This window comes from Dendrobates tinctorius, unplaced genomic scaffold (assembly GCF_039654945.1).
Source record: "Dendrobates tinctorius isolate UK_male_01 unplaced genomic scaffold, ASM3965494v1 ptg000093l, whole genome shotgun sequence".
Taxonomy (NCBI): Eukaryota; Metazoa; Chordata; class Amphibia; order Anura; family Dendrobatidae; genus Dendrobates; species Dendrobates tinctorius.
In genome coordinates this window covers 15078222-15092260 of record NW_027361761.1, presented here as the reverse complement: position 1 = coordinate 15092260, position 14039 = coordinate 15078222, and the positions used below count along the sequence as shown (strand labels likewise).

At 42.2% G+C, this 14039-nt stretch overlaps 1 protein-coding gene across 1 annotated transcript in view; it reads right to left on the bottom strand.

Moving 5' to 3' along the window:
- The window catches only part of LOC141098570 (cytochrome P450 2B4-like), a 98902-nt gene that overhangs the window by 18100 nt on the left and 66763 nt on the right, over positions 1-14039 (bottom strand). Inside the window, exons 9-10 of the mRNA XM_073586475.1 lie at positions 2702-2886; positions 2418-2559 (exon numbers count right to left, since the gene is read on the bottom strand). Of these exons, the coding sequence (XP_073442576.1) occupies positions 2418-2559; positions 2702-2886 (327 nt within the window). The remainder of the gene's footprint in view (positions 1-2417; positions 2560-2701; positions 2887-14039) is intronic.

Below are 14039 nucleotides of genomic sequence, written 5' to 3'. Positions count from 1 at the left end.
TGTTCAATATGTGGCCTGTATTTTTACTTTGTTGCGGCAAAATAGTGTATAGAACTAGGGTAAAACAGAGCAAAAAATGATGAATGGAAGCCTCAAATGCCACAATTTGTAGCCCACAGATAGAAGAAGCGTTTGCGGGCGATATCACACTGTTCAATGTGGCCTGCATTTTTGTTTTTTACAGAAAAATACTGTTTAGAATTTGGGTAAGACACAGCAAAAACAGTTGAATGGAGCCCTCAAATGCCACAATTTGTAGCCCACAGATATACATGAGGAGTGCCATGGAGATACCACTCTGTAAAATATGTGGCCTGTATTTTTATTTTTTACAGCAAAATAGTGTTTAGAACTAGGGTAACACACAGCAACAACAATTGAAGTGCAACAATTTTTAGCCCGCAGATAGAAGAGGCGTTTGCCGGAGATATCACACTGTTCAATATGTAGCCTGTATCTTTGTTTTGTTACAGAAAAATACTGTATAGAATTACTGTAACACACAGCAAAAAAAGGTGAATGTGGCCTAAAATGCCAAAATTTGTAGCACACAGAGGAGGCGCCTGACAAAGATACAACACTGTTCATTATGTGGCCTGTGTTTTTGCTTTTTACAGAAAAATACTGTATGAAATTACTGTACGACAAAGGAAAAAAAGATGAATGTAGGCCTGAAATGCCCAAATTAGATAGAGGAGGCGTCTGACAGATACACCATAATGTTCAATATGTGGCCTGTATTTTATATTTTACAGCAAAATAGTGAATAGAACTTGGGTAAGACACAACAAAAAAGGTGAATGTAGGCCTGAAATGCCACAATTTGTAGTCCACAGATAGAAGAGGCGTTTGCCGGAGATATCACACTGTTCAATGTGGCCTGTACTTTTTTTTTACAGAAAAATACTGTATAGAATTACGGTAAGACACAGCAAAAGAAAGGTGAATGCAGGCCTGAAATGCCCAAATTTTTAGGTGTCTGACAGAGATAGCACACTGTAAAAAATGTGGCCTGTATTTTTTTATTTTTTGCCACCAAAATTGTGTCAATAAGTAAGCTATGACACTACAAAAAAATATTCTTTGGAGGACTGAAATTGTAAAATATTTAGCGAAATGATATGCGATCCCTGTGATGGACAAAGCACAGTATTAAATATATTAGATGTAGCTAAATATTTTTTTGCCAGCTAAATATTTTTTGAGCAGCTAAATATATTTTTGGCAGCTAAATATTTTTTAGGCAGCAAAATGGTATCAAAAATTTTTATAAGACATTCCAAAAAAATCTACAGTACCCAAAAAAATGCCAGAACTTTCTGCGCACTCAGATGTGATGCCTGGGATGGGCAAAGCCGTTTAAAATTGCTGGATTTTCACGCTGTAGCATTAAAAGGATCTGGCTGTAGTTTGCAGTTTCAACAAGCAAATGGAGAATAAAAAGGGGGCTCTGGATTGCTTTGGAATAAAATAATCAGGATTAAGGTGCAAAAAAAATTATTCCTAGCCACAGATACCTGGAGCTAGGTATATACAGTATGTAATAGGCAGCAGACAGTAATGGACCCTTTTGATGTATGCAATGATAGCTAGTTACCCACATACAGTGCCTGCATGCCTTGCACTGATATGTGCAGAGCCACATACACACCCTTGCCTACCTAGCACTGCAATCTATACTTCATAACTAGTCCTTAGAAGGACTGTTGGTTTAGCTGGATTTGTGGATTCTGTGATGGTAGACCCACACTGACTAATAAATCCCCAAATCTGACCCTATCTCGGCAGCAGCTCTCCCTACACTGTCTGAATCCAGAGCTGAATGCGCCGAGCATGGCGGCACCAGGTCTCTTATAGACTTGATGACGCTGTGCGGCAAGCCAATCACTGTAATACCACAACAAAGATGGCTGCGGCATTACAGTGTGTGGCGCTCAATCCATGCATGTTGATTGGTTCTCTAAAGAGCCCCAAACATGCAGGGAGGCGACTCGCGTTCCCGCCGAATACCGCAAGTATAGTGATACTCGGGCAAGTAACGAGCATTACCAAGTATGCTCGCTCATCACTAAAAGTTACATATTGTGGCCCATTTTCTGTGTCCTCTAAGAATATATTAGCACTTTCTTGCAGGGGTTCTTGTGTTTATTTTGTATTTGGGAGTATACATAGCACACATGTTTATGCCTGTTTTTGGTGTTCATATATACTTTAGAGACCATTTGATTGAAACTTCTGATGCTGCTGTGATCACAGGACTAATATTAAGATGTACATCAAAAATGTAGTACAGGATCAGCATGCAAAATTATATATATTTACACCAAGGCAAATTTTTTTGGTACAATTCATGCTGTTAACTTTACGTTATATAAATGCATAATGCCGTTAAAAGGGAATATAAGAAACAGATTTACCTAATGAGAAGGGAATGAAGGATTCGTTCTTCTTAAATTTTCCTTCTGAGTCGAGAAAGTGCCCAGGATAAAACTCTTCTGGCTTCTCAAAATAAGCTTTATCTCTAAGAGCAGAGTGAAGTAATGGAATGACAGTTGTGCCCTGGGGAAACAAAAGGTAATATAAATTACCATAAAAATAAAAATATAATGAAAATATTATAAATATACAGAATTTATTAAAATATTCAATGGAAAACACACACACAAAGTCCAGACTTAAATTATAAAAGAAATCTCCTAACCTTTGGAAGATTATAACCCCTGAATGTGACGTCCGTAGTTGTGGCATGTGGGAGGCCTATAGGTCCGATGTCCCCAAATCTTTGTATTTCATGAATGACAGCGTCAGTATATGGCATTTCCTTTCTATGTTCTACTTGAGGTTGAGCAGATCCGATAACATTTTCAATTTCATTTTGCACTTTTTCTAAAAGGTAAAAATGGAATGTATTGTGAGTTACAATGCAAATTCTGAAAGATATAAAAAAAAAGTACAAGTTCAGTAAATGCTGCACCTGTAAAGCACATTTTTTATTTTGTTATTCCACACTTTCGATAAAGGAGTATTCCAATCTCCAAGATTTTATCCCAACATGCCGTATATCCCATATATTTCCGAACTACCAAATTTTCAGGTGTATGAGATGACTTTTTAGCCCCTGAAATTCTTCTCAAAAGTCTGGAGTCATCTTATATGCCTTGCGCCGTTTTTAGTGAAGCAAAATGGAGGCGTCCGGGACGCCCGGTGTATGGAAAAAAGAGAGTGTGGCCTGCTCTGCTTTACTGCAGTCCTCATGTGTAGAAATGGGTGAACTCAAACAATATAGTTCCGTACTGTTCGGGTTCGGATGCCCAAACACTGGGTGTTTCTTGCGCTTACATGTGCATGACAGCACGGCAAACACCGCTTCTGATCAGCGGTGAAATCCTCCCCGTCGGTCAAAGAGCCTCAGTTCCCACGCTGTCAAAAGACAGCGTGTGTGTGCAGCTGTTATTGGAGATATAAAGTTTACCTCCGGTCACTGGTGTCAGATGATGGGACTACTGATCCCATCATCCGACACCTACAGCCACTAATTACAGTGAGAGCAGGAGCGGTGAATGGGGGCATTCATCTGCTACTCCTACGCTGTGAATAAATAATTAAAAAAAAAATTGTATGAGTTCTCCCCTATTTTTGATAACCAACCAGACAAAACTCACAGCTAGAGGCTGCAACTCTCAGCTGTCAGCTTCAGCAAGTTGGCTTATCAAAAATAGAGAGGTCCTCACGCTGATTTTTTAATTATTTAAACCCCACAAATTAACCCCACAAATATTACCACACTTGCCAACCCTACAGGGCAAGTGGGAAGAGCCAGGCAAAGCGCCAGAATTGGTGTATCTAATAGATGCGCCTTTTCTGGGCAGATGAGGGCTGCTATTTTTAGGCTGGGGAGGGGTCAATATCCATGGCCCCTTGCCAGCCTTTGATTATAAGCCTCCAGGTTTCTACTTTAGCAAGGTTGGTTGTCAAAAATGGTGGGGACCCAATGCCATTTTTTAAAATTATTTGTTTAACTAATTTAAAAAAACAGCGTTTGGACCCCTCCATTTTTGGTAACTAGCCTTGCTCACTCTGACAGCTGAGGGTTGCAGCCTCTAGCTGTGAGTTTTGTTTGGCTGGTTATCAAAAATAGGGGGGAACTCACGCTTTTTTTTTTTTTAATTATATTTTTACAGCACAGGAGTGGCAGATGAATACTCCCCTCTGCCGCTCTGCTCTCACTGAAATTAGCAGCAGTGACCGGAGGCAAAGTTTATACCTCCGATCACAGCTGCGGGCTCATGCTGTCTTTTGACAGAGTAGGAACCGCGGCACTCTGAACAGCGGGGATGATTTCTCTGCCAATTAGAAGCGGTGTTTGACACGTTATCATGCACACTACAGCACAGCAAACACTGGAAGAGAGGAAGTCTTATACGGCGAGTATATCCCAAACTCTCTATTTGAAATGGAAAAGTTGTGGTCGTCTTCTACGCCCAGTCGTCTTATATGCCGGAAAACACGATAATCTCCCAATATCTTCCCTCGCGTAACCTAGGGTCCTCCCAAAACCTCCTTCTCTCCACCATGATTTCTTCTGAATATCCCCGATCCTCTGGAATTCTGTGCCCCAAAACGTCCCGTTATTCACCACATTTGGATCCTTCAGACAGAACCTGAAAACCCATCTCTTCAAAAAAGCTTACAGCCTGTAATGACTACGCGGCCACCTCAACACCATCGGAGCTACAGCAAACCCAGACCTGGTGTCTCCTTCCAAAAAATCCTGTAGAATGTAAAGGCCCCTTTACATTTAGCGATGCACCAGCGATCCCGACAATGATACGACCCGGTCAGGATCGCTGGTGCATCGCTAAATGGTTACTAGTGAGCTGCCACACAGGCAGATCTCACTAGCGATGTAGCGACTCAGCAGCGATACAGCGGTCGTTACTTACCTTTCAGACGCGGCGATCCTGACGTCCTCCCGTCCGCATCCATGCGTCGCTCGTCGGCACCACAGGAAGCCCAGCAGGAAGTGCCCGACGAGAAATGGAGCTGCACGAAAAGCGATGGACAGCGGGGGAGCCGGTCGGAGGTAAGTATCACACATAGCGATATCGCTGCTGCGTCACAAAATCAGTGATGTTATAGTGATATCGCTAGCAATATCGCTATGTGTAAAGGCCCCTTAAGCCCACAAGGGCAGGGTCCTCTTCCCTCAGTATCAATCTGTCATTGTTAGTTTATTTACTGTAAGTGATATTTGTATATTGATGTAACCCCTTCTCATGTAGAGCACAATGGATTCAATGGTGCTATATAAATAATCATAATAATAATAATAATAATAATAATAATAACAACATAAAGTAAGTGTAATAATAATAATATTATTATATAACTTCAGTTAGAAATGTAGTATCATTTCCCTGATTAACTATGTCACTTAACCTTTGTGCAGGGCATTACAGTAGCTTAGGTATCCATAATTATAACCCCTCATGTAGTGACAGTTATTTAGCTTTTAGAGGAAGCAAAGGATTTAATCCGGCACACTCACTCTGGTAAAAATAAGTAGATACAGTTGAAACCAGGAGTTTACATACACTATGTAAAAAGACACATCTGCATGTTTTTTTTCAATATCTGACATGAAATCAGAATAAACCTTTCCCGTTTTAGGTCAATTAGGATTACCATAATTGTAAATATTTGCCAAATGCCAGAATAATGAGAGAGAGAGAGAAAATGCTTTAAGGCATTTTTTTACTTAATGCAGAGTCAACAGTTTGTTAACAAGGTCTGACATTGCAGAAGTACATGACCACCATGAACTAGAGTCTGCATTCAGCAGCAAGATTAGCTCCCAGACATCAATAATCCTGTATGCCAAAAAATTGAGCTTTTAACTCAATAAATGACTACAGTGAGACAAATTATTAGGACTAATCAACTAGAAATTTGATTCCCTCACAAATACAAAAATTGGGTTATAATAACCCTGACACATTATATAGAACTAGTGTACAGAGGGAAGGGAGAAACAAAATGCAGATGCACTAAATGGCTAAAAGGTCACTTGAAAAGCACTAGTAAGGACACCAAATGGAGAAATGGGCAAAGTTGCCACTAATAGTATGTAAAGGTCCAATAATGATGACAACCTAAAACTATGACCAAGTGTCCGGACCAACTATTGGATTTTTATTAAAGTGCCGATAATATTGCAAAGAGATAAGCAGCAAATATCTTATCCATGTGGAAAATGACATGTGCAACAAAGTGCATCAGATGCCCCGACGTGCGTTTGCGTGGCAGGCTTCTTCGGGGGCAGTAAACAGTTTAGAGTCACTAAAATGTTGTTTTAGTTTTCTATTGTTGCATTCAGGAAGCCATAATTTGCTTTATTTATTTTTTGATGTAACTGTATGAGTGCTTTTTTCAAAACCTTTATTTCTCTGTTTACAGAGCTTGTTTTTTTCTGATGGTAATATATTTTTGCGTGTGTGTTTTCAAAGTAAAACCACATTTGTTAGACTACTTTGATTTTATTTTACATTGCAAAAATATGAATTGCCTAATAATTGTGCACACAATGTAACTAAACAACCTTGCATACATCCCCTTTATTCAGAATGGGGCTGCAGACCCCTGTGCTTTTTGTTATGGACCCACAATCTCAAGATTGCTGAGAATCGTTAGGCTCAGGCACACAGCAATCAGCAAGCAATCCCCTATCTCTTTGGATAGGAAATATCTTACTTTGGTGGGGGAGAAGAGTAACTCTTAAACTTTTGCCGTCAGCATGTTATAATATTGCTGGAATGCACTTGTAAGGGAGGGACAGGACTGCAGTCGTGACCCGGATAACCGCAATATCGAGGTCCAGTCCTTCCCCTACAGAAAACAGTACTCTTCTCTCTGGCATACCTGCATCTCCAGATTCAGCTTGCTCTGGGCACTTCTCAGGCAATGACGGTCCCTCTCTCAGGCGACCCCCAACAATGGAGACACAGTCCAAATTAACTTTAACACTTTCTTTACTGAGTACTTCACAAGTTACATCCACAGTTGGTACATTGTGACATTTGCTTGTTACCTCATTTTCCCTTTCTGGCTGTCACTTCTGTGCAGTACACACCCAGACCGGACCATCCTACACTGTTCCTTCCTGGCCTAACCTCGCCATGATGACAATTATTTCTGCCTGTTTCACCCGAGATTCGAAATCATCAGCCACCAGGTTTGGTTGCCTCTGGTAAAGCATCTGGCTCATCTGTGCTGAGCTCGTTGAAGCTCCAGCTTCCTTCACTTCAGCTGTCCAGCCGACTCCTACCCTAAAAGCATCTGCCCAGGTGACAAGTCCCCACATCTTTCTGTTTCTGTACTGGCTCACTGCTATGACACACAGTGGCCATGGGTAATGTGGGCTGCAGCGCTTGAACGTTGCGTGGCTGCCAATCTGTCCGGGCCTATAGCACATGTGGACACTACGTCACCCTGCCCCATCTGACCTAACTTCCTACATGGTCCCCGCTTACTACCCAGCAGCCCCTCCTACACTTAACCCTCTATGAACATCCTATCAGCTATACTTATAGAGCCCACTAGTATGCCCCCATCTAGTGGCCTGCAACAGAACTACACATACCCATGACTATGTAAACAATACACTAAAGTGTCCTCTTCTAATGTCCCCAAAAGGATGCACTAACTTACCTTAACTCTACATGAACAACAGACACAGTATAGTATGCAATAATATAATACAGAAACACAAAACAATATGTTACAGCTTTCTACACAATGGTAACACATACATGTGGCAATACCATTAACCCCTTCTTAACATCAGACGTACTATCCCGTCCATGGGACCCGGGCCCCTATGCCCATGGACCGGATAGTACGTCTAGTGTGATCAGCGGCGCCCACGTGGTGAGCGCCGCTGATTGCGGCCGGGTGTCAGCTGATTATCACAGCTGACACCCGGCACAATGTGTCAGGGGCGGTCACGGACCGCCCCCGACACATTAACCCCTTGCACACCACGATCAAACACGATCGCGGTGTACCAGGGGTTAAAGGGAAGCATCGGCAGGGAGGGGGCTCCCTCCGTGCTTCCAGGAGCCCCCCACGGCAGCGCAATGTGCAGTGCTGCTGCGGGGGCTCCTTTCCTGCAGGCCCCCGAATCCAAGATGGCGACGGGGGCCTTCGGGGGGCCTGCAAGAAGCTGGCTTCCTCAGTGCCTGCAAAGCGCAGGCATGAGGAAGCCTTCTACGCTGATCTGTCACAGTGATCCGTGATGTGACAGATCAGCGATCTGTCACAGGACAGTGATGTCCCACCTGGGACTATTTAATAAAGTTAAAAAAATAAAAAAAAGTGTTACAATAAATTTAAAAAAATCGCCAAATAAATTAGAAAAAAAAAAATATTCCCCCAATAAATCCATTTTTTGGAAATAAAAAAAAAAAAAACAATAAAAGTACACATATTAGGTATTGCCGCGTCCATAATGACCCGCCCTATAAAACTGTCCCATTAGTTAACCCCTTTAGCGAACCCCTTAAAAAATAAAAATAAAAAACAAAGCAAAAAATAATGATTTATTATCATACCGCCAAACAAAAAGTGTAATAACGCGCGATCAAAAAGACGCATATAAATATCCATGGTACTGGTGAAAACGTCATCTTGTCCCGCAAAAAACGAGCTACCACACAGCATCATCAGCGAAAAAATAAAAAAGTTATAGCTCGCACAATAAAGCGATGCAAAAATAATTATTTTTTATATAAAATAGTTTTCATTGCATAAAACCGACAAAACATAAAAAAAGACCTAAATGAGGGATTGCTGTAACCGTACTGACTCGAAGAATAAAACCGCTTTATCAATTTTATCGCACGCAGAACGGTATAAACGCACCCCCCAAAAGAAATTCATGAAACGCTGGTTTTTGTTCATTCTGCGTCCCAAAAATCGGAATAAAAAGCGATCAAAAAATGTCACGTGCCCGAAAATGGTACCAATAAAAACGTCAACTCGTCCTGCAAAAAATAGGACCTCACATGACTCGGTGGGTCAAAATACGGAAAAATTATAGCTCTCAATATGTGGTGATGCAAAAACTATTTTTACAATAAAAAGCGTCTTTTAGCGTGCGACAGCTGCCAAATATAAAAACCGCCATAAATAGCAAATCAAACCCCCTGTTATCACCCCCTTAATTAGGAAAAAATAATAAAATAAAAAAAATGTATTTATTTCCATTTTTCTATTAGGGCTAGGGCTAGGGTTAGGGCTAGGGTTAGGGTTAGGGTAGGGCTAGGGCTAGGGTTAGGGTTAGGGCTAGGGTTAGGGTTAGGGTTAGGGCTGAGATTAGGGTTAAGGGTGTGTTGGGGTTCGGGTTGGAGTTAGAATTGGGGGTTTCCGCTGTTTGGGCACATCAGGGGCTCTCCAAATGCAACATGGCATCTGATCTCAATTCCAGCCAATTCTGAGTTGAACAAGTCAAATGGTGGTCCTTCCCTTCCAAGCTCTGCCATGCGCCCAAACAGTGTTTTACCCCCACATGTAGGGTATCAGCCTACTCAGGTCAAACTGCAAAACAATTTTGGGGTCCAATTTCTCCTTTTACCCTTAGGAAAATAAAAAATTGGGGGAAAAATATCATTTTTGTGGAAAAAAATGTTTTTTTATTTTCACGTCCGAGCGTTATAAACTTCTGTGAAGCACTTGGGGGTTCAAAGTGCTCACCACACATCTAGACAAGTTCCGTGGGGGGTCTAGTGTCCAAAATGGGGTCACTTGTGGGGCGTTTCAATAGTTTAGGTACATCAGGGGCTCTCCAAACGCACATGACACCCGCAGACCATTCCATCAAAGTCTGCATTCTAAAACATCACTGCTTCCCTTCCGATCCCCGACGTGTGTCCATACAGTAGTTTTCTCCCACATATGGGGTGTCAGCGTACTCATGACAAATTGGACAACAACTTTTGGGGTCCAATTTCTCCTGTTACCCTTGGGAAAATGAAAAAATTGGGGACTAATTGATCATGTTTGTGGAAAAAATACGATTTTTTTATTTTCATGCCCGGGCATTATAAACTTCTGTGAAGCCCTTGGGGGTTCAAAGTGCTCACCACACATCTAGATAAGTTCCTTAGGGGGTCTCGTTTCCAAAATGGGGTCATTTGTGGGGGGTTTCCACTGTTTAGGTACATTGGGGCTCTCCAAAGGCAACATGACACCCGCAGACCATTCCATCAAAGTCTGCATTCCAAAACGTCACTACTTCCCTTCCGAGCCCTGACGTGTGTCCATACAGTAGTTTTCTCCCACATATGGGGTATCAGCATACTCAGGACAAATCGGACAACAACTTTTGGGGTCCAATTTCTCCTGGTACCCTTGGGAAAATAAAAAAATGGTGACTAAAAGATCATGCTTGTGGAAAAAATACGAATTTTTTATTTTCACGCCCAGGCGTTATAAACTTCTGTGAAGCACTGGGGGGTTCAAAGTTCTCACCACACATCTAGATAAGTTCCTTAGGGGGTCTAGCTTCCAAAATGGTGTCATTTGGGGGGGTTTCCACTGTTTTGGTACATCAGGGGTTTTCCAATCGCGACATGATGTCCGATCTCAATTCCAGCCAAAAATGTCAAATGGCGTTGCTTCCCTTCCGAGCTCTGCCATGCGCCCAAATAGTGGTTTACCCCCACATGTGGGGTATCAGCGTACTCAGGACAAATTGCACAATAACTTTTAAGGTCCTGTTACCCTTGGAAAAATAAGAATTGAGGGTGAAAAGATCATTTTTGTGGAAAAAATATGATTTTTTAATTGTACTGCTTTATGTTATAAACTTCTGTGAAGCCCTTGGGGGTTCAAAGTTCTCACCACACATCTAGATAAGTTCCTTAGGGGGTCTATTTTCCAAAATGGTGTCATTTGTGGGGGGTTTCCACTGTTTTGGTACATCAGGGGTTTTCCAATCGCGACATGATGTCCGATCTCAATTTTGCATTGAAAAAGTCAAGCGGCGCTCAATCTGCTATGCGCCGAAACAGTCGTTCCCCCTACATATCAGGTATCAGCATACTCAGGACAAATTGCACAATAACTTTTGCAGTCCAATTTCTCCTGTTACCCTTGGTAAAATAAAAAAAATTGAACCTGAAGTATTTTTTTTGTTAAAAAAAGTTAGATGTTCATTTTTTTTTAAATATTCAAAAAAATTCCCGTGACGCACCTAAAGGGTTAATAAACTTCTTGAATGTGGTTTTGAGCACCTTAAGGGGTGCAGTTTTTAGAATGGTCTCACTTTTGGGTATTTTCTATCATATAGACCCCTCAAAGTGGCTTCAAATGTGATGTGGTCCGTAAAAATAAAATGGTGTTGTAAAAATGAGAAATCGCTGGTCAACTTTTAACCCTTATAACTTCCTAACAAAAAAAAATTTTTGTTCCAAAATTGTGCTGTTGTAAAGTAAACATGTGGGAAATGTTAGTTATCAAGTTTTTTGTGTGCTGTATCTCTGTGATTTAAGGGCATAAAAATTCAAAGTTGGAAAATTGCGAAATTTTCAAAATTTTCACCAAATTTCCGTTTTTTCCACAAATAAACGCAAGTTATTTGAATGAAATTTTACCACTAACATGAAGTACAATATGTCACGAGAAAACAATGTCAGAATCACCATGATCCATGGAAGCGTTCCTGAGTTATGACCTCATAAAGAGACAGTGGTCAGAATTGTAAAAATTGGCCCGGTCATGAACGTGCAAACCACCCTTGGGGGTGAAGGGGTTAAAGACAAGCGATAATGCATATTTCTACAGCAGTACTGCAGACATTTATCATAAACATTATCACTTATCAATATATACACAATAACATAGGAGGGACAATCTGAGGAAGGGAAGCAAGAAAGACATCATATCTTGTTCCCTTACACTCTATTTTACTGTCTAACCTTGAATCCAGCTAAATGATTCATCAAAAACTAGAATTCTATACTCACTTTGTACACAAGTTTCTCTTAACTAGTTTTCTGAAGGTTCTAAGGTTCTCTGCATCAGTTTCATGTGTGTCTCTGACTAATGCCACTTCAACTATGAAGATATTACCCTTTTGCCAATTTCTCATAGTATAGATTCATATACAAGTGCTTCTCACCAAATTAGAATAGCAAAAAGTTAATTTATTTCACTTCAAAACAAAAAGTGAAACTCATATATATATAGAGTTATTACAAATAGAGTGATCTATTTCACGTATTTATTTCTGTTAATGTTGATGATTATGGCTTACAGCCAATGAAAACCCAAACGTCATTATCTCAGTCATTTAAAATACACCAGTTGGAAAAATGATTTTAAAATCCAAAATGTTGGCCTACTGAAATGTATGTTCAGTAAATCCTCTGTGGCACTGCTGAGATATTATGGATGCCCAGGTCGCTTTTAAAGCAGCCTTCAGGTCGTCTTCAATGTTGGGTCTGTCTGCTGTGTCTCATCTTCCTCTTGACAATATCCCATAAATTCTCTATGGGGTTAAGGTCAGGCGAGTTTGCTGGCCAATCAGGTATTGGTACTTTTGGCAGTGTGGACAGGTGTCAAGTCCTGCTGGAGAATGAAATTTCCGTCTCCAAAAATCTTGTTGGCAGAGGGAAGCATGAAGTGGTAATTTCCTGATAGATAGCTGTGCTGGCTTTGGTCTTGACAAAACACAGTGGACCTACACCAGCAGATGACATGGCTCCCCAAACCATCACTGATTGTGGAAACTTCACACTAGACCTCCAGCAGCTTGGATTGTGGCCTCTCCACTCTTCCTACAGACTCTGGGACCTTGATTTCCAAATAAAATGCAAAATTTACTTTTATCTGAAAACAACACCTTGGACCAGTGAGCAACAGTCCAGGTCTTTTTCTCCTTGGCCCAAGTAAGCCACTTCTGGCATTGTCTATTGGTCATGAGCAGGGCTGCAACTAGGAATTTCGGGGTCCCATTTTGGCAAAATTTCCGGGGCCCCCTTGAGACTCCTCCCAGGCTCCACCCCTGGACTTTTCCACAGCTCCACTGCTCTCTCTTGGAAAAACTCCACTTCTCACCAATTACACATTAACAGTTCCCATTGACTTTCAAGCTGGGGATCGGGTACTTGTACTTGATCAATGCACTCAAAACAAGTTAGAACCCCGGTGGGAGGTGAACCCGTACCGAGTGTTGCGCCGAATAAGCCCCAACGGGCCTGTGTACGAAATACAATCTGAAGGAAACAACACGCCTCTCACTCGGGTTGTGCACAGTAACATGTTACGACCATGTACGTCTACCGATCCCCCGCGACCCGAACTGATCCCCCAGGTCCCTGACCCCCTGCCTATGGTCTGGGGCCTGGATGATGAAGAGGACTTCCCCGTCACATCTGCGGGGCGCCCCAGCAGTGGCACTACCGTAGACCCGGAAATCCCACCAGAACTAACTAGTCGACCACCCTCCACCACCTGAGAAGACTCCACTACACCCAAGCTTCGACGCTCCGAGCGGTCAACAGCTGGCAAACCCCCTGAACATTACGAACAGGACCAGTTCATATGGCGACAAGGACTGTCATCTCAAAAGACTTACCCAAGTCTACAAAAACCCTCGCCCGAGGACTGGCGAGCATACAGGACGGGGGAGTGTGGGAGGAACGGCCCCCATCGAGTGTCCGGGCCGGAACCAAGGGAGCCGTCATCCAGATTCCGGGGGAAACTCTTCCCGAGGGATAGAATTCGAGGATGGACCGTTCTGACAGACAGATTGGCTGGGGGAGTGACCAGTATAAAGGAGGCGAGGAATTCCCCGGACGATGAGTCAGCAGACCGGGACAGAGACTGCAGGAGAGCGTGTGAGCGACGGGAAGCTAGAGCGACTAACCAGTGCGAGAAAGGACGCTCACTGAGGACTCCAGAGGGACGGTGCCAAGGGGATCGTCCAAGATTTGCTGCCCTGCTCCAGCCCGCGGTTATACTCTAAATTTCATGGGGGA